The 21962-nt window shown below is 39.6% G+C and overlaps 1 protein-coding gene across 1 annotated transcript; it reads right to left on the bottom strand.

Annotated features, from left to right (window-relative positions):
• Positions 1-247: 247 nt before the first annotated feature.
• LOC142342298 (organic cation/carnitine transporter 2-like) lies at positions 248-19593 on the bottom strand. Its single transcript, XM_075393587.1, has 4 exons — positions 18908-19593; positions 4537-4702; positions 3800-4059; positions 248-970 (listed from the first exon to the last, which is right to left on the bottom strand). Exons 1-4 carry the CDS (start codon positions 19124-19126, stop codon positions 248-250), a joined length of 1368 nt encoding a protein of 455 aa, XP_075249702.1. The 5' UTR covers positions 19127-19593.
• Between the last annotated feature and the right edge of the window lie 2369 nt (positions 19594-21962).

The following is a 21962-nucleotide window of genomic DNA, read 5'->3' as shown; positions in this document are numbered from 1 at the left end:
GATTTTTAACCAACACACAATCGGATGTCGGTTTATGGAGAGCTTAAGACCAGTTGGTGTAAATGGGTAGCTCACTAGGCTTGCAAGTAGGCTCACAGTAGGTGCACCTGCATAGACACCCTAACATTGTTCAATACCCAAAGAAGAAGGAGAAACTATACCCAATTATCCATACATGGGCTACAGTTATATCAGCAGTGTCATAGGCGCACCCCACCTACCAGCCTGATCACGATCCTGAAATACTTTAATACTTAGAAACTATCTTTGTAACTCTGTTTGTATTCCACCTGGAGTAAAAGGAAACAGTTCCTGTGAAAGGCAAGATTGCGCAAGTTATAGAGCATACAAAGAGTGCTGTGATAAATGACCTTTTCCGACCAAAGACGTCCAGAGCAACGCAACCGAACCATGCAGGAATCTCAGTCAAAGTTAATAAGATTGCATTAACATAGAAGTTGCCTTTAATATTTTGCACATCGTAAGTGAGACCATAGTAAACTAGACTGGCCGAGAACCAAGATGCAGCTGAAGACAGGGTTAATACCGCACTGTGAAAAGTACGGAACAAGTCCAGAATGTTGGGTTTGGGTTGCTTGTTATGGTCCATGGTTGATTCTAGATTTCGAGAATCATGGTTTAAAACCAAAAGTTGAGAATCAGAATCATTTTCATTTTGCTCGGGTTGGAGTAATGGATCTGAGCAACATACATCTGGCGGTTTTTCAGGGTTTAAATGAATGGCTGACGGATCACGTTTGTTAATCTTTGCAATTCTCTTCAGAATGATTTGAGCCTTTTCTGTTTTGTTTTGTGAGTGTAGCCATCTCGCACTCTCGCGCATAAGTATAAAGTGCATTACTATGTAAACATATGCAGGAATGGCCATAGCCACAAACTGTAGTTGCCAAGAGTCTTGAAGAATGTATCCGAATAGAATGCAAAGAAACTCACCAATTACATAGATAACCTGGCCTTTTTCTGTTATAGACTGATTCTTACACGTTCCTCTCAATTCTAATTCTCGTGAAACGATGCCAAAGGCTGTTTTTCCTCCGTCAATTTTAATTTTGCCCATCATTAAAGAAACCCGGGTCGAGGCCGAATGTTTAACTTGTAAAAACTTGCCAAGTTTCTGGCAGAAACTTGAAAGGCGATGCATCGCCCTGCAAATTTTTCTGCCAGAACCTTGCAAGTTCTTGCATGATAAACATTCTGCCTATGCTGCAGGAAAAAAACAATGAAACAATAGAACATATGAATATGCACATATTCTGCGCAACGGAAAAAGAACAAAAAACATCAGAAAAATATTAATTTATAGCATCAGAAAAGAATTTCTTCCATCTTCTTCTTTTTTCAATTTCTGGACCATTTCTTTATTTTCTGTTTTCTTGGGTTGAAGATGAGTTGACGATGGGCTGAAGACAATAATTACACTCCATTCATCTCCCTCAAAACTATTGCTGTTTTTGGCAAACATTTTTTTACAAGGTGAAATTTTTTACTAAGTGAAAAAAGTCGACCACTTTGAAACAACTAGAACACAAATGTTTTGTATGGTTGTAGCGGTTTGGCAGTTGTGCGGCAAACAAAAAGGTAAAATCTCCGCAACCGTTCCACCAATTGCAGAACTTTTTTGTGTTTTCAACTCCCAAAAAACGTGGCGTTCAAGTGTACTCCAAGAAAACCCACTGTTAGGGAGTTACGTATGGTTAATTTTTGACCACTTTGACAACTTTTTAAAATTTTGAAACATCTTGAAAAATTTTTTCCAAAACACCGTAAAATTGATAGTCATTTTTCTTTCATATTCTTTCAAAAAAAGAAACCTACTTACAGCCCCGCATTTTACTCGGCTTCGTTTATTTTAAATCCCTAGCCTTTTCTTTCGGTTCATGTGGAAAATTGTTGGCTAGTTGATTTTTTAGAAAACCCAAACTCAATGGAAAAAAATGGTCTTATTGAACAAAAACATAGTCCTCGTGAAGGCTGAGATTTATAAATTAGCAAATCATCGAGGTCAAATTAAGCAGTGAAGTTAGAATAACAAGAAAAATTTTTGTGCTACATTCTATCCAAGCTAATTTTATTTGTTCACTTTTGTCAACATTCATATTTAGCAGACATAATTATCATACACGTGATTATCATACACGAAGTGATAATTGAAAGTGAATCTGGAACCCAAATTCCAACTACCTCAGTTTCCACGAAACAGTATTACGATGTATATATCACTTCAACAAATTGCATCAGATTGCTTACTATTGGTTTGCGAATCAACCTGTAGTTGATACCGATTATTCTCAGATGGTTAACAAACTTCCTGTGAAATCAAATATACACTGAAAAATGTACGTCGTGGAAAACTGTTCACATTTTGTCCCATTCTTATCCGCAATCAATGAAAACTGAAATTTTGAGCGATAAATTTCTAGTTATTGTATATTAGTTCTTAAATATTTGACCAAAAAACATCCGTGCTGTTGTGTATTATTCATTTGAACCTTTTTAGTGATTGTGCAGTGTATCTAACTCTGACGTGTGAAAAAAGAATTAATTTTGATAGTCTCGAACTTAGATATTCTCAAACTTTGCTTCTGAGGAACAAAATTCCTAAGTAGGCGAAACTATGTGCAAAGCATAGTCAGTTTGTCTCACCGGTTTTAACAAAATCTATTTTAATTTGACACTGTTGATATTAGAACCAATAGAGAGACTCGCCAAAGTTAGAAGAAAGTTTCGTTCAGGTACATTTTTCAAGCCCGCCAGTTTATCTATGGTTTAATCTAGCAGCTTGAAAGTTTGCATAATTAGATTCAAAGTACAGGGCTACAATTTTTAGGAACGGGAATTCCTAAATTCTCTTTATTGATTTAGTTATTAACGAAAAGAAGCAGAACTTGATTGTTTGGTTTTTTATTTTAGTTTTTTGTGTTTTCTGAGCAAAACAAATTGTTGAACAGACAACAAGGCTGAGCAATTAGTTAGTTATTGGGACTCACTGAGTGTCAATTAATACAACCGCTATCTACAGTATAGTGGATAATAGAGTTCTCAAGAGTTAACTGTAAAAACATAATATCAAGACAGATTCAAAACCGCTAATACGATCTGGACATTGTAATGTTTTCCTTGTCTTTGATAGGAGAGCAACCGTTACAGTCCTCTTAGTAATTCCATGAGATACTTGTCACAAGCTAATTTGACTACTTTCATTTAGTTATTCTAGATAAAATCTGTTTTAAGGAATTTGTTTCCTCTTTCAATTTTCAAAAATACTTAATTGTTTTTGCCTTTTCATCTTTTCAAAAATTTTTCGAATATTTGCATAATTTTCCGCCAGGTTTTTTGCTGCATAAATGTTTTTCATAACTGTGTTTTTTTTCAAAGTGTGCTCAACACAAAGCTATATAGCTTTAGCAAAATAAATGATGGATATCCGATCCCAAGGCATTCAAATAAATGCTGCGAACTTCACCAATTGTTATCAAAAATTTATTAAAAAAGCATTGGAAGGTAGAAAACGCGTAATTGGATGAAATTTATTTAAAAAGTTCCGCTTTTAAGTTCCGAATGACAATTAACAAGAGGAAAACTAAAGAATCAGAACTCATATAAAACTAATTGAAGCGTGAGAAAAGAGAAGTTGGGAAAATGGGGAAAACTGTCCAAATTGATAAACAAGGATCTCTGCTAAAAGTCAGATTGTAAAGTCGATGAACTATGATTTGGGGAAAAAGTTTGATTGCTGTATACACATATTATACGGACTATAACAGAAAGAGGTGACAACCTGAATTGTGATTCCTATAGTTGACAACTTGGACTTACTAATATTCTCCGCCATGTTTACGTAATCTAAACCAGAGTTCAAAGTGCCAAAACCGCTTATAAATTGCAGAGCAATGTACATATAAATGGTAGTAGCAAATGGCGTAATAGATGTAGCAGCTGTGAGACACAACAGAAGTGTAAAAGATACCTTCTTGCGTCCAAAACGATCACTTAAAGCCCCAGTGATGAAGCAGGAAATCAAATGAGCCGTCCAGAAAGCTGAATTATGCCATAATTGTTCCATCTTTCTCATCCCCCGCAGATCGAATAGTTATAGGATCTTAAAACTCAGCTCAATAATCTTACTCAATATTGTGCTGAAATACTTTGCATTTTTTTTTAAAGAAATTCAAATCAGAATCTTTCATATTGCGCAGAAATGCACTGCATCGTTAGAAATGCGCTGAATTCAGCGCAATATTAAGGTTTTGAGCTGAATTATGGAAAAATTCGTACACAAATTTTGGGGTTCCTCGACCTGGGTGAAAAAAATATCATACCCGCCAAAATATTCTGTAAAATAATGAAAAGTTACGAGACTACACCCTATTCAGTTTGCACATACTGCCCCAAATTGAGTGGTAATTGTTAAAAAGTAGAAATAAATTGTTAAAATTGTTAAATGTAATTGTTAAAATTTAGTTAAATTGTAAAATTTATCTACGAGGATGGTATATAGAGAGATGGAACAATTACCTGAAATTGATAATGAAGGGAGGAACTTGTCAGCCCCACAGGCCAGGTCGAATTGCGATACAACAGAACTAACTCCTGGTTTGTAGACATATTTCTGACAGTCTTCAGTACAGGTGTCGCCATAAGGTGTTCGATTATTCGAAAGTGATACAAAGAGACCACGGTCCTAGTGGAACCCCGGGTAAAGTGTTTTGGCTAAAAGAAACCCAAGTCAAGGTTTTGAGGTTGACAGAATTCCATCCTGAGGAACTCCGGACAGAATTCCAATCAATTTACTAAAGGTTGTTTCCACGAGGCCAATTGACTTCAAAGAAAATCAGTTGTTTTTAATTTTGAGCAGGGTTCTTTCTGGGTTCATTTAATTTGCGGATTCTTTCAGTTTTTCGTTTATGAAACTACTTTTAGAAATTCAGTTTTTTTTTCATTTTTGATATGGTGCTTATATAGTCGAAACTGAAAGAAAAGAATATTGTTGAAGTTGGAAACCCAAGAAAATTTTTTTGAAAGAATGGAAAAAAGCTGAATCGTTTCCTTTCTTCTTTGAAGTCGTTAGTACACGGTTTTAGTTAGAATATTTTTTTGTTCAATGATTTGATTCTTAAAATCTTTTCAGAGGCAAACGAAAACAAAACGCTTCTACAAAACAAGAGAAAAACAGAAAAAATGTTCAAGCGAACGAGAGACAGACAAAGTATAATATTTATTTCTTTTTGCGTTTTCTTGAAACCCTTGGACAATTTGTGAAACGAAACCTGATGGCTTTTAAATAAGAAAGAGTTCGAGTGACTGGAATCGTTTGAGTGATTTGTATGTTTCATTTAAAAAATATGGATTTTTTCTTTAAGAAAAAAGGAACATCTTCAGTTTTTAAAACTCTAAGAATAATTTTGCACGTCTAAAGATATACAGAAATGAGAGAATATAGGATACTTAAGACTCAAAAATCATAACGCATAATTTCTTGAGAAAAAGACAACAAAAAGAATGAAATGTCAAGCTAATCACGAAGATCTTTGTTGTTTTTTTGGCTTCCATTGCCTCAAATGGTAAACTTTCTGACATCAAGGTCCTTTTTGCACATTGCCCTGTTTGCTTCTTGTTAAAAGTTTTTGGGCACCATTTTTTATTAGAGGATAGTAACCAAATATGACCTAAACTTATTGCTTCAATTTTTTGTATTTGTAATGGAGTTTTTTTTCGGAACAATGAAAAGATTTAATAAACTTGTGAAGGACGTTGGAACATTCTGTGCTACACACTGTATTACCGAGTAAATTGAAATGAATAAATTATATCATTAGATAGATAATTTTTGTGCGTATTATATCAAAACTTTCGCTTTGATTTTCAACTCTAAATGCAACATACGTATTATTTCTCAGAAATACCAAAGCCGATTTCCCACTAAGAATAACTTCCATAATGGCTCAAAAGAGTTCGCTTAGCCTAACAAATTCGGTTTTCTGAACGGATTAGTTTAAATTGGTGGCCTAGACTGAGACCTGCTAACAAATATAACTAGATTTGCCGATGCATTCTATTTGCGGATGCTTTTGCCCTAATACGTTATTGAAAACAGTTGGCTTTATCGTGCTTAACTATATGAATTGAAAATTATCGATTGTGCGTTTTGAACGCCTATATTTTCTGGCGCCGCTCCTTGAGCCACCTTTAGTTTAAATCGACACTAAATCCTAAAGACAATTGTGGCAGTTTCAAATCCTTTATCTCTTTTGGACTGTGGATCAAATTAATCCAAACTGTCAGTTTCAAATTCTGTCAGGTTCGAATTGTGGCAGTTTCAAATCCTTTATCACTTTTGGACTGTGGATCAAATTAATCCAAACTGTCAACAGAACCCGAAGTGACGTTGAAACACTCGGAAAAGCACAACAGTTCGCTTTTTTTTGTTCAAGCAGACTCAAGAGCAAACCAAATAGTGCCAGCTGGCCTTGACCGATCCGATCGATTGCTGTATCGGACGTTGAAAGAGGAAATGGGAGTTCAATCAGTGCCGCGTGTTGGTACAATGATCACTGATGTAACTGGAGACAGGGGAAGCAGAACCAAAGCGTTTGATGTGCTCGTTTGTGGTTTCACAGCGATGAGGATCCCTTTTTCAACTCCATGAGAACAAGGGTGGTGACTTAGCTAGTGGTGCGCTGGAGGGGAGGACGAAACAAAAAAAATCAGAAATAGGAAAACATTTGAGCCTTTGAAGAATTGGTCGACAGCATTTTGAGCCCTCAGCATATCTTCAACAACTGTAAGACAAAACCGAAAAAATTACAAGTTATTTTTGCAGTAAATTTATAACTAAGTAGTACTCGGCAAATCTAGTAATCCCCTTATTTTTGCTTTCATTTCCTCGATTCTGGTATTATCATTAATCCCTCGTCACCGATAACCTACCCCATTTTTTTTGTTTGTCAAAAAAAACTCATCAAATTTGAAAAAATTCGGCCGATATTTGAACAATCAGCAGCAGTACGTATTGGTATCCCTGAATTGTAAAAAGGCTGCATACGCTTTATATCTCGCGAAGCAAAAAAAAGTTTGAAAAAACTGACCAAACTTGATAAAATTTTGCAGAAATTTGTATAAAGCGTTGATAGATGGCGGATCGAACATTTGTAAGGGTAGAATTAAGAGTTTGGTCAAGATTTTCACTTTTGAAAAAAGAGAATCAAATAACTGATTTTTTTTTGCAAATAAGCGCTTATTCTTTGTAACTTGTGAAAATTGTGCACTTAACATCAGGGTTCGGAGTTTGAGCGAAGCTCAAATCAATTATGTTGTAAAAAACATTATATGGTTTTCAGACTAGCTGCAAGTTCACTGCATCACGCCATGAAAAACTTTGCCTCAAGCGTTACAAGACCATTATAAAAAAGGAATTTACGCATTACTGGGTCTGAGATTCAATCCTAACGTTGTGAAATTATGAGAAACTGCTCAGTTTCAATTGAGTCACTTCTTCCGTGAAAAAAAGAGGCTAGTTATATGGCATGATGTGGTGAACAATTCATTTTCCCGTTATCGCATAAACAACAATAAGCCTATAACACCTTCAAAGCTTATTGCAGTGCTTGAAGAGTATCAGGAGCGCGTAGAAGCTATAGTGTATTGCCCCAGAGAGGGAACTCCTGATATTTACCATCAGCTCAAGCGTAGTACTCTATTTACCATCCACGTAAGGAAAGACATTGTGTCTAAATGTAAACAGAAAGATACTAGTTGACTTAAAGAGTACAGAGCATTACACCAAAGGCCTGCGCTTGAGCCGAAAACACTCACTATAGTGTAAGCACATAAGAAAAACCTTCGGTCCTTGATAACACGCTCCCGACCGAAAAAGCTGTCTAAGCGCCGTCGTAAAACGCTTCGCACCCGTCATGCGTTCGAGGAGGCGGAAGTCACTCATGCCTTTGATAACCTGAATGTCACTTAGTCTTGTGTAGTGGGAGTTTACCCGCTGACTGGCGGTGTGACTTAGTTTACTCACGAGTTACGGGTTAGTTTGTGGTTAGTCCTCTCCTATAGTGTTTTACTAAACGTATAGCTTTCCCCATTTTTTGACCGTCCGTTTTCCGCAGGTTATCTGGTTTCATTTTTCAGTTTCCTTCTTTTTGATTTTGTGTCGCCGTGTTTCTCTCTATCCCCCATTTATCTGTCGTAAGATGTAGTATTTTTAGTTTTTGCTGTAGTAAATTGTTTTTCTGCTAGTATGCTGGTTGGTTGTTTAGTCTCGTTGCCTGCTAGGGTGTGACTTAAATTCATTCTGGAGTTACGGCTGGTTGGTTTCGTGACTTTCACCGCACTTGTTTGCTAGCACTTTGTTGTAGCTTTATTAATTTTGGTAGTATGCACTTTTGTTGTCTGGGTATGGTGGTTTGCTATGGTGTGACTTAAGTTTGTTCTGGAGTAACGGCTAGTAAATTTCCTGACCTTTTCGACTTTTGGTTGTACTACTTCGTTGCCGTAAATTATTCTAATGTTTTGATGTTTTGATGCCGTAGATAAAGTCCCAAAATGTTTTGTGCTAGTTTACCTGGCAGTAGTTTCTCTCCCTCTTTCTAGGCTGTGACTCAAGTTTATTCTGGAGTTACGGCGGGTTTGTTTGGTTGAGTTTCTTGCTGTGGTCTGCTAGCATTGATATACCCGCCTCGTCTCTTGTGGCTCACCGTTTCCCTCCCGTGCTATCCCGGTTTTCCGTCCCGTCGCGCTCTACCCGCTCAACGTTTCTTTCGCGTCCGTATCGTTTTCCCGTTTTGTCGCGCGCCGTCGGCCCGACGTTTCCGCCCCGCCCTTACCATTTTCCCGCTTTCTTGCGCGCTGTTCGCCCGACGCTCCCGTTCGTCCGTCCGGTTTCCCTTTGCGTCGTGCGCTACTCGTTCGGCGTCTCTTCCCGTCAGTCCCGTCTCTCGTTTTGTCCCGTGTCGCGCCTTCAGCCCTCACATTTCTTTCTTTCTTTCTTTCTTTCGCCGGGTACTATTGTACTCGAAGAACAACTTTGCTCTTTGGCGGTTTGCTAGGCAAACCGTCACACTAGGGTTCGGTTCAACCCATTTGTGTTGTGCTGTTGTATGTGTATGTGTATTTTTGTATTAGTACCAAATTAAACTTTTGGTTCCTGTTTTCATAAGATCTTAGAAACATTGCAAGACAAATTTAAAAAACTTTATAGTGCGAGAGTAAAATTAGAGGCTGAACTTAATAACATCTATGGTGAAATTAACAATGCTGTTGATAAGCAAGACAGGAAAGCTAAGATCGAACGCCTGATTGAGAAGTGCAAGGATGCTTTTACTAGACTAGTTGATGAGAATGAAGAGCTCTTTGATCTGGCACAAAAGACTGAAGATCCAGATGCTGCCTGTAAGAACCTTGAAAATTGGTCAGAGACTGTAACAAAGAAAACTGATGAGTTCGTTGCTGCTGCTCGAGGGTATATCTATTCGGTCCATGACAAAGAGACAGCAGAGCTGTATACCTCTCACCATTCAAGATCAGGTTCTCATATGAATTCCTCAAAAAGATCAAGTCAGCGTCAACGAGACTTAGAACTATCAAAACTCAAAAAAAGGAGCTTGAGAAACAACATGAGGCAAATCTTCGCATTGCTAGACAGCGTCTTGAAATTCAAAAACAAACGAAATCGCGGAAACTGGAAATGAGCAGCTTGAGGAGGATCATCGCAAGGAAGTAGCTGCTGCAGCCTTTGAGGAAATTGAGTTGATGACAAAATCATCAACAGACAGGTCTGGTACAGGCAAAATGAATGGGCTCTTTACGGAAAAAAGTTCAATCAAGAGCAAGAAACTTGTTCAAGATTGGGTTAATTCGTCACCGGCCGGGAACATGGCTGATGTTATAAACGAACCGAGTTTGCAATTTTCTGGTTCCATCGCCTAATCCAACCAAGCAATTGTCCAACGACCTTCTTCAGCTCAACTTCCAAACTCACACTTCAATCTCAATACACATGGTCAAATTGAGGCCAACATCAACCTCCCTGTCCATGAGCCGCAAGAACCAAGTAGTAGAACCAATGTAACCAATGATGCACATGTTGCAAACAACATCATGCAAGAGCGGCGACAGCCTCAATATACGCCTACATCACCACCAATAAACTTTGGTATGCCAACTCAACTAAACTCCCCAAACACAGCCCGAAAACTGTCTCAAGCAACGATGCACTTCGATGGTTTACAGTTAGATCATCAATTCACTCGCAGTTCGAGCATGCCAGGACAGTTGAATTTAGTCAGCCCTCCGCGTTCACCACATTTAAATACTTTCATTAATGCTCCGCTAGCACTTAATCTGCAACAAGCACACATAAATGTACCAGCCCCCCCATCCCCCGTTTTAAACCCGGACAACCGCATTTCCCGTTAATCCCACCAGCATTCCGCTTTCCTCCTTCCCCGCCACAAGCACACCCACACACGCCACTAACCCAGTGGCGAATAATGTCAATCTCTTACCCCGTTCTCCGCCTACACCATTCATTTCCTCCGCAAACATTTTTGTACCTCAATTATTTCATCCACCGTCCCTCAAAACAGTTTCCAGCCCCAAAATTTTGTCTATAGCGCACGCACCTCCTGCTCCTCCGGATCCAAATGTCTGGCGTTTTCCGGCAGCAGTCCTATCTAATGCAGTACCACTTGTAAGTACATCTGCTGACTTATACACCGTGCAATCGGCCCCGTTAATCAACCCTCATATCACTACATCGCTCCGCTCCTCATGTACAAGCAGCAGCAGGCGCTCAAAATTACGTAACATCAGACTTCATGCAAGCGAATCCATTTAGTTCATCCACAGGTACAGCCCCCACCTTTGTCACTCCGATCATTCCGCCAACATATGGAGCTACCGTTCCGAAACCGTTGTGTTGGGGTGGCCCGCCGTATCCCCACACCTTTAGCTCCTTCTTTGGACTCTGTGGATTTGATAAAACAGTTGGCGGACGCGATTACTTTTAAGAAGAACGATCCACTGTCCGAGTGGAAGTTGTCACAGTACAGTGGTGATCCACTGCAGTGGCACGAATAGTTCGGACAATTTAAAAGCGCCGTAGACGCACAGTCCTTGACAGATGATGTCAAGTTAACATACTTAAAAACTCTTGTAACTGGAAAAGCTAAAACCGCCATCGCTGAGTTCGCATACTGGGGTGTAATGTATAAGGACGCACTTAAGACACTCGAAAGTAAACTTGGCCTACCACAGGCAGTAGTCAATGCACACTTAGACAAACTCAGTTCTTTTCCTCCATTAAAGATGCACACTAGTGATAACATCATAATCTATTCTGCAACAATTTCAAGTCTTGTTGTGGTCTTTAAATCACTTTCATATGACTCGGACTTTAAGAGCGCCTCACTTCTTAACACGGCTGTGCAAAAGTTGCAGCCCAATCGAAAAGAGTCTTGGTCACTCTTCACAGTGAAGAAATATTGGGTTAAGCCAACACTGCTTGACTTCAACGATTGGTTGAAGGAGAAGGCAGAGGCACACGACTTAATGAACCAAACTTCATCAAAGGCAAGAACTGAGGATAACACCAACTCAGTAGTAAAAACCAAAGTTGCCTCAAGAACTTTTGCTGCTAATACGCAACCTAAGGGGACCCAGAGACCAGCCTCAACAAAGGCAACACCTCCAACGCCTAGCTGCATTGTGTGTAAAGGTAACCACCGCATCTGGGAGTGTTGTGTATTTAAAGAAAAGTCTCCCACTCAGCGAGCAAAGGTAGTGGCGGAAGCAAAACTGTGTTTCTCATGTTTGAGAGAAAAGCATATGTTCAAGCGATGCCCAAATTCCAGGAAATGCAGGACGGACGATTGCAACAGCTCCCATAATACATTTCATGGAGCTGCGAGGGTTTATCCATCAAAATCCCCTTCAAACAACAATAGTAATTCTAATGCTGGCGCAACTCAAAGTAAACTTTCTAGTGTCCAATCATCGAGTAAGACCACTACTTTGTCATCTGTGAGTAACGTGAAAGGCCTCCTTCAAGTGACTGAATTACAGTTGAAGAGCTCTTCTGGTAAAGATACCACGGCTTTAGTTTTGTGCGATACCGCTTGCAGTAACTCTTGGGTGTACAAAGATCTTGCAAATAGACTTGGTTAGTTTGCACGGTACAGCACTGAAATTAACAGTCAAGGGTATAAAAACCGAGGAGGTTGTAGACACTAAGTTAGTTGAACTAATTGTATTACCACGCGACAACCAAGCATTTGAACCATTTAAAGTAAGCCCTTACGTAAAGGAAAATTTGAATGTAGGCGCCGATGTCATCGACATTAAAGCACTTTAGGAAAGATACCCGCACATAGCAGTTCTAGACCCAGTTACATATTACTATGGAAACATCGAGATGATACTTGGACAGGAGGTGTATCATGCCATCCGCCCGTTAGAGTACTTCACAGCCGACGAGAAGTGCTCGCCCATCGCTGTTCGCTTGCCAATACGTTGGGTTCTAAGCGGCCCTCTACCGTCGTCTTCAGGTTTAGTCTCGACTTGTTTTAAAGCAAATATGGAGCAGGATTTTGATCTCGCTATTCAGGTAAAATCTTGGTACGACATGGAGGCGTACGGCGCAATTATGCAAGTAGACCCACGATCCGCCTCGGATGCGAGTGCGCATAATATTCTTGAAAACACCACCATGCATAATGGAAAAAGGTACGATGTAGGAATGCTATGGGCTGAAGACAACATCGAACTGCCCAACAATTATTTCTCAGCGCTGGTTCAATTAAAATCTTTGGAAAAGCGACTAACGAAAAATCAGACTTTAAGGGAAAAGTACTTGAATACCATCAAAGAGAACTTAGACAAGGACTACGTAGTAAGGGTCAAAGATGCTCATAAGGTGAAAAGTTGCACGAGCGTGGTAGGTACCACGCTCGGAACGAGAGTGGTACCTACCACACCATCCGGTTGTTAGCCCGAACAAGCCGGGCAAGGTCCGTAGGGTACTAAACGGTGCAGATAAATTCCACGGCGCATCTCTTAACAAGTCATTACTCACCGGATCTGACTTACTGCAAAAACTTATCTATGTACTCCTACAGTTCAGACAACATTCATTTGCCGCATCCGCCGACATGGAGGGAATTTTCCTCCAAGTTGGAGTGTTACCATTTGATCAGCCATCATTGCGCTTTTTGTGGCGAGAGGACCCCACATCAAATGTGGTACACCAGTATACACGCCACATCTTTGGGGCCAAAGATTTGCCCATCTGCGCCAACTACGCACTTCAACGCACGGCAAGTGATAATGCTAAGCAGTACCCAGAAACTGCGAAAGCCGTCCTTGAGATCTTCTACTTGGACGATTACTTAGACTCAGAGGAATCACCGAGAGGGCCCTCATTAGGTCGAAGGAATTGGTACATCTTCTACATCTAGGTGGGTTCAAGCTTACTAAGTTTGTAAGCAACGTACCAGATCTGGCTGACCGAATTGATGGGTCTACTCAATTCACTGAACCGAAGGTCATCGTTTCATCCAAGGAGGAATCAATGCACGTGCTTGGGCTTAAGTGGGATAACAACAACGATACTCTGGTTGTGAGTAGGGGTATTAACAACACCATCACGAAAAGCTTAACACAGCGCTTGGTCCTAAGTCTTGTGTCAAAGGTCTACGACCCAATTGGTCTTGTCACACCGTTTACTGTTGGTGCTCGGCTAATCTTGAAAGACATTTGGCGTGTCAATGGACAAAGTTGGGATGATGAGTTACCTAAAGACACAAGTGACAGATTCTTTGCCTGGTGTGTTGAACTGACGCGGTTAGCTGTGATCACTATACCGAGAAGTTACTTTTCCGGACCATTCCAACATCTTGAACTCCACATGTTTGGTGATAGCTCGCAAGACGTATTCAGTGCAGTAGGTTTTCTTGGGGCTCAAGTAACTTGCACCTCCGGGGAGATTATAACAGAGCTGGCGTTTGCCTTGGGCAAGGCCCGTGTTGCACCTATGAATGTAATGACAGTTCCTAAATTGGAATTACAAGCCGCTCTCCTAGCAGCCCGTTTAAAAAAAGGAAATCTGTCGAGCATTAACGGTTACTGTGGATAGTCTTCATGTGGACAGATAGTACCATCGTCTTGCAGTGGATAAAATTAACAAACAAACACCCCATCTTCATTGCAAATCGTGTTAGTGACATCCTGGAGAACACCAGCGTTGACCAATGGAACCACGTCGCCAGTTGTGATAATACTGCAGATGCTGGCACGCGTGGCATGTCCGCTGAAGTTTCGCAATCAAGTAGCTGGGTGAGGGTTCCTGACTTCTTGAGAACTAAGCAATTCCCTTTTGTGCCAAATACTGAGGTCGTTGATAACATCAAGCTCGGCGTTGTAACCAAGGAACAAGATGACGACTCCATCTCATCTTTAGCCGCATCTGTAGCCAGTCCCCCGAAGGAACAAAGCATTAATCTAATCCCGTTTGATAAGTTCAGTTCTTATCAAAGACTACTTCGTGTCACCGCATATGTGCTCGGTCTTTTACCATCTCATGAAAGTTACCGTACCGTAGACGGCAGCATAGCGGACCCTGTAGAGTTTGACGAAGCCGAGCGTCATCTCCAGTACCTGGTTCAAGGAGAGTCCTTTAACACCGAAAGAAGGGATTTTCTTGACAACAAATCCGTTAAGAGGAGCAACCGCATTGTTCAGTTTACTCCGTTTATTGGGCCTCATGGTCTCATCCGTTCTTTTGGTCGACTCCGACGGCTAGTGGAACTTGACTTTGACACTATATATCCTATCGTGCTGGATGCGCGTCATACTTTTGTTAAACTTTTCCTGCGGCATACTCATTTGAAGAACCATCATCAGGGCATCGATTACTTACGGTCAAAGGTACAGGAACGTTATGCCATCCTTAAACTACGTTCCACACTGCGTTCCATCAAATCAAACTACGTCTTGTGTAGAAAGTTCCGTGCGGCAACCATTCAACGTATCAATGCAGAACTCCCAAAAGAGAGACTCGCATACCAGTCTCCTCCCTTTACCAACACGGGGTTGATTACTTCGGCCCATTCTACGTCACAGTTTGTCGGACTACCGAGAGGAGGTGGGGATTTCTCTTCACTTGTCTCACTACTCGTGCTGTCCATGTTGAAGTTGTCCCGTCCATGGACACTAGTTCCTGTGTAATAGGAGTGGAGCGGTTCGTCTCCCGTCGGGGTACTCCTGCTATGATTTGGTCGGATAATGGTACATACTTCGTTGGAGCGGATAAAGAGCTCCGTGAATGTATGGAAAAATGGAATACGTTTAACATTGCCACCGAACTTGCACATTAGGACATTAAGTGGAGGTTCAATCCACCCAGTGCGCCATACCAAGGTGGCATCTGGGAGAGGTTGGTCCGTAGTTTTGAGAGGGTACCGTACACCAATCTCGGTGCACGCCGCCTCACAGATGAGGTGTTGAACACTAATTTTTGTCTTGTTGAACACGCACTAAACGCACGTCCGTTAACACCCGTAATAACACCTAACCATTTCCTACTCGGTAACCAAGCAACCAGAATTCCATCTATCGTTGGCGTCGACGAGCTCGATCATCGTAAGCGGTACGCCCGTGCACAGTCCTACGCCAATGCAATTTGGGCACGTAGTCTTAAGGAGTATGTACCTGCGCTGAACCGTAGATCTAAGTGGCAGACGCCTGCCGAGCAGCACCTCAAGGTTGGTGATTTAGTTTGGATCGTTGAAGAAAGCAACCCTAGGGTTTACTATCCAACTGCTCGGATTGAAGAACTCCGTTACGGCTCCGACAGCGTCGCCCGCTCCGCCGTCGTACGCACGTCGTCCGGATCGCTCGTCCGCCCACTCGTTAAGCTTGTACCAATCCTCCCAACATCTTTTTCCGGGCCGGAGGATGTTACCGAGTCAAATGAAATGAATAAATTATATCATTAGATAGAGAATTTTGGTGCGTATTATATCAAAACTTTCGCTTAGATTTTCCATTCTAAATGCAACATACATATTATTTCTCAGAAATACCAAAGCCGATTTCCCACTAAGAATAACTTCCAAAATGGCTCAAAAGAGTTCGCTTAGCCTAACAAATTCGGTTTTTTGAACGGATTAGTTTAAATTGGTGACCTAGACTAAGACCTGCTAACAAATATAACTAGATTTGCCGATGCATTCTGAAGTGCTTTTGCCTTAATACGTTATTGAATACAGTTGGCTTTATCGTGCTTAGCTATATGAATTGAAAGTTATCGATTGTGCGTTTTGAACGCGTATACACTGAATTACGCGATCCGTCTTATTAACTTTGGCGTATGTTGCAAACAATAACTATTTACGCCCATGCAACTATTCTACAAGCAACTGAGGATCGTAGATAAGCGAGCTACCGCTCCAAAGATCTTGCTGGAAATTATAACTGATTTAAAACGATGAACATGCACGCATTCAAAATGCAATCAGTATTTTTTATGAATTTACAGTAGGCTTTATACGCTCCACAGTCCAGTTCCGTTTAATTAAAATGGTTCAATTGCTTTTTTGAAGCTGTTTGCTATTCGTCTTCAGTTTCTAAACTCTGTCTACCGAGACACGTGTGGAGGTCAGGTTGTTTCTCCTGCGTCAAACTGGTCGCACGTAGACAAGTAGACATGGAGAGCTGCAGGTCGGTCTTGGTGTAATGTCATTAGGGCAAAGGTCAAAAAAATAATCCAAAACTTTTATCCCAAATTATGTGCCACGAGAAAGTGGACATGTAGTGGATTCAGTGCGTATATAAGTACCCAGGTTTAGGACTCGGCTTATGAATGTACCCAAAAATTCTAGTGTGCAGGGTCTTAGTTGGTTAAAACTACACAACCCAGCTTCCTACTTAAAGTGGAGGAAAAGTCTTCATAGGTCGCGCGAACATCTTTTCATAAGCATTTTAGGTCAAGCGTTCTTTGTTTTTTTTTCCATGGGCATCTTATGTAAAGCATGTTTCTTCCGTGGGTCAAGATACAAATTTTAACTAATCCTGCCAATTAAAATTCATCAGTCGAGTATGGTCTTTCCATGATTGCAATAAAGTTAGCTATTTATATTTATATTTATATTTTTGCTTTTGTACAAAGTGAAGGGGTAACGAAGTAAGGCTGAACATCATTGCACAAAAGCAGTCCAACTTAAAAAATCGGAGAACTGCCAAAAGATCTAAGCCTTTTAACACTTCTATCGGCAAATCAGCAATCGCAGCTGTGCTATATTGCCAGATTACTTCATTGAATAAAACTAAGTAGGTTAATTGTATAAGTCCTTTTCCCGTTAGCCATGATGAAGATGCGTTGTTTTCAGATGTTTCAGCTTCCAAAATTATGGGTCTGCAATATTTAAAAACAATGCAAATTTTGGATAGAATTCTGCAGAATTACAAAAGCTGAAGGAGCATACATGCTGACTACCTTATGTGCAATAATGAGCAACAAAAATGAATTTTGTGAAAGTATTCTTTGTTTTTTTTCCATGGGCATCTTATGTAAAGCATGTTTCTTTCATGGTTCAAGATACAGCATTTAATTAATTCGGCCAATGAAAAATCATCGGTCGAGCATGGTTTTTTCATAGTTGCGAAAAAGTTTGCTTTTTTGCAAAATTGGAAATGTTTTTATTTTTTTGCTTTTGTACAAACTGAAGTAGTACCGAAGAAAGACTATCCATCATTGCACCGAAGCAGTCCGATTTAAAACAAAATCGAAGAACTGTCAAAAGATTTAGGCTTTCTGAAAATTCTATAGGCAAATCAGTTATCGCAGCTGGGCTATATTGCCACATTAATGCAATGAATAAAACTAGGTAGGTTATTCGTATTGGTCTGTTTCCCATTAGCCATGATGAAAATGTGGAGTTTTTCAGTTGTTTCACTCTCCAAAATTATGAGTCTGCAACATTTAAAAACAATGCAATGCCATGACTATGCCTTAGAGGTCCGTGGGACTTGATATGAAACTATCATAACTGAGCAATTTATTACGATCGAAATTCAACATTTAAGTGGGGGTTCATAACCCGTGCGGGTTCATTTCTTTGAAGATTGCTTACTTTTCTAAAATTAGTGCGAGTTGCAGGATCCGGAGAACTTCACTTCACGGAACTGATGAAAAACTGGGAAAGTGTTGAAAACAGCATGCTGTTTTTTAGTATCCGACATAGAAATCTCGCACATGTCAACATAACCAGCAAATTTTGTCGCACCCACACTGCTAGAGATTTTGCAAAATGAAACAGCTCTACGGTAAATTTTGAGGCCCATTTTTGGTCCCCCTATTATGCAGTCAAATTAAATCAGCATAACCAATGAGTAAATTTTCTTGATGTCAAAAGCAGATCATGTTGGACAACGTACTAATTGGAGTCCTTGCCGTATCATAGGTATTGCATGTTTTACATGTATTGTCGAACATATATAATGAGCAGTTGTTGTAAAAGAACCAGATGGCTCAAAGAAGTAATCGAAAGAGTCAGATAGATCTTTTTGAGTGCTAGTTATGCAACTTGATCTTCAACCTGAGGTACGTAGCTTCAATAGACTACTCTTCCTACACTAAGTAAAATTTCCCGGCTCACGCAAAAATTTGCTAAATACATTCCAAGTGAACTCAACTCCCTGGTCATAGATTCATTCCAAAAGTCTGGTACTACTATCTCTGAGGAGTATTCGTGAGGAGCTTCACTGTATCACTATGAATTTTAAGTAAAAGAATAACCTCATGTTTCATCATTACACCACTGGTTCATTGCAGTTTATTCACGCTCAGTGGTAGATTATAAAGCCAGTCTTTAACCCGGGGTCCAACCATTGCAGCTTGCACGTATTGTTTCTCCGAAGTCATGTTAAAGCTATCAGCACAATAAAAGTCGACCTCTCGCGTAGCAAACACGGGAATGTATCCCAGCCAACCCGCATATGCAGAAACATAGCCAGCCAGTACAATTAATATAAATTGAGCTCTCCCAAAACTGCCCGCCGCTTCTAAGTTGGTGTCGAAGTCATCCGTTTGTTCGCTTTGAGACATAGATAAGTAAGTCTTTGAATAAGAATGAATTTTATTAAATGTTTTCGAATAAGCTTCAATTTGTGAGTTATACTTGGTTCGGCTAAGACTGGTTCATTTAACGTAGTGCATTTTAGTTAAGACTACGGTCTGTGAACCAATAGGCAAAGAATGACAATTTGGTGAGCAAACTGTTTAATCAATCAGGCGCATCAACAAACAAAAGGGACCTTGTACAACTACTTAAACCTTCTTCGGTTGGTTTGGAATAGTTTGTTCAGTTCATCCAGTCAAAATTTTATTTTATCTAGTGGTATGTTTTGTAAATATGTGAAATATGTGGAGACTATAGCCCTGCGTTTATTTATGATATAGTCTGTTACATAAAGTTGGAATAATCCAACGTTCGAAAAGCAAACTTCGAAAACAACGCATGCAAATAAGCATCGATTTGCGAGATGATTGTTTTGAGCTCTGACCTTTGCCTAGCAGCTTTATGGGACTATATAGTCAGTCCCACAAAGCTGCAACGCTATCGAACGTTTCAAAGATCAAAGTTCAATTTTAAAACATGGAAATATCTAGCAAGACACTGCCCATTTGCATGCACCGACCTTTTCGAACGTTCGCTTGCATTGCAATTTTATGCGACTTAGTATAACTTTGAGCTCTGACTTTTGAAATGTTCGATTGCCTTGAAACTTTGTGGCACTAACTGTGTATTCTATCGCATACATATAGCGTATTGTGTATTGAATTCAATTCAGCCTTTTGTTTAACTAGATCTATGATCTCAATCTATGCGTACTTCAAATCTATTAGATTCAATTTACAGAGTAGATTTGTATACAAAAGTGATGCAAGTTTGTGCTCATAAATCTAATTATATGCAAGTTTTTTTATATCAATCTTCTAAAACTCAAACTGCGACAAAAATCAGCTTGATTAACTTAGACGCATATACTATTTATTTTCCATTGTCTTTACTTAGTCTTTCATTTATTAAGCAAACAAATCAACTCACTCCCGGGATGGCCATAAAAGAATCTTAACAATCATACCAGATACTAGATACTAGATACTAGATAATCATACTAAAGAGAATTTTTTTGTATGATCAAAGTATAATTGTCAAGATTCGATAAAAATCATATATGACTTAATTGATTCTTAGAAATCATCCTTAGTCACATATGATTTTTATCTAATCTTGACAATCATACTATGATCATACAAAAAATTCTATTTGCTTAAAGTAAACAAAACAAACAAAAGTGAACAAAGGTTAAGCTAGAAACCAGAAACTGACGCAACAAATATCACACAAATAACATTAGTCCTGTTTTTTCTCAATTTTTCGCTTAACAGAATTTTGGTCTCACCCATTTAACTTTTGGACCTCAAAAACGGGATAAACAATAAAATTCTGCAAAACTATATTGAGAAGACAAATTCATGGTGTGAAGGGTGGTCCTTTATGTTAAAAGTTTGACCCCCCCCCCTCTAGGCGCTCCAACCATACACCACTCACTCCCGCCCCTCCCCAGCAAACCACCAGTCCACCTTCCTCCACCTGGAGATTTGGTAGATCCCATTCTCGTCCCACTTTCCCAAACCTGAGCCCCCATCGCTTAACCCCACATTCACACCCCCTCAATGCTAGCTAGCATCTCAAAGCCCAAGCTGGGAACTACCAGAGCCAACCGATCGCTGGTTGTTTGAGAGCAATTCGCCAGAAGATATTCGATTATGTTCTGATTTTTTTTTTAAAGAAATCAACGAATTGCAGGGCGATATCAACAATGGACATTCCAAAAAATCCCGAATGAACAATACTCTCAAACGAACTGGCTTGAGAGAAAATGAAAAGGAATACGGGGCCAGTTTTCAGTGCAATTTACTCAAATACGGCCAACCACAAAAATCGCAATCAAAAGTAACGGGATATACCATAAAGACCAGGCACTAAGCTTTATGTTTACAGACTTAGTTCAATAATATTAAAAAATGTTTTTGACAGTTTCGACAAAGTTGGTCTAAAGAAGCATATTTGGTGCCATTTTCGATGAAATAGAGCTGAAATAGAGCTAAACAAAAATTGCAACCAGAAAGGTCGTGACAAACAGTTTAACAACCTTCTTCTATTTTTACATGTAAAATAATTAACAATATCGTTAACAATTGTAAACATACTTTTTAAGCAAAATTGAATAAAATTTGAGCAAACTGACTGAAAATTTGAACAAAAACAGAGGAACTCAATCGAACATTCATAAAACTTTAAACCTCGCTAGCTCCTAGCAAAAACTAAACAAATAAAAAAATTTTAAAAGTATAACTTCACCGTTGGACGGTATTCTAATGATACACCTCTGAACATTCTACGACGAATATATCAATTGTCAATTTTAATTAGAATGAAGAAAACCAGCTGATCATATAGTTCCTCCCCCACTAGGTTGTAATTTGGGCAAAATGGGACATAGTGATCTCTGAGAGCGGGTAACGGTGATCCCGCTTAGGTACCTGCCCAAGTTAGCCTGCGGTGTAGCTACAACAATAACATCTACAATAAACTTAATGCACCTCTGATTCTGAAATCGTCGTTCTTAAACGTAAGGACTCAATGATGTGTTCGGTTTTAAACGTACAAAACCGTCGTTTTTTGGTTTCCAACAGCTACAAATTGCAAAAAAATGACTTTTGTGCTTGATTATTTTTAACCATGTCAGAACTCCCTCAAGTTGAATTAATAAATTGAATTTCCATCAGTGTTCAACAAGACAGTTAGTTTTAAATTTTGAAACAAACAAAAAATCACACTTTTTAACCTAATTTTATCATTGAGCTGCAGAAG

The sequence above is a fragment of the Convolutriloba macropyga genome, chromosome 7 (assembly GCF_964194025.1).
Source record: "Convolutriloba macropyga chromosome 7, txConMacr16.3, whole genome shotgun sequence".
Classification (NCBI taxonomy): Eukaryota; Metazoa; Xenacoelomorpha; order Acoela; family Convolutidae; genus Convolutriloba; species Convolutriloba macropyga.
The sequence above is the reverse complement of the archived record's forward strand: the minus strand, read 5'-3'. Positions and strand labels throughout refer to the sequence as shown.

Bases quoted from the DNA above. Each gene is read 5' to 3' on its own strand.
- LOC142342298 (XM_075393587.1), bottom strand. From the start codon at position 19,126: ATGTCTCAAAGCGAACAAACGGATGACTTCGACACCAACTTAGAAGCG. The intron at 4,703-18,907 runs GTTGGACCCCGG...GGGTTCCACTAG, and splicing joins AATACGTGCAAGCTGCAATG to GACCGTGGTCTCTTTGTATC. The intron at 971-3,799 runs GTTGTCACCTCT...GAAAAAGGCCAG, and splicing joins CTATAGGAATCACAATTCAG to GTTATCTATGTAATTGGTGA.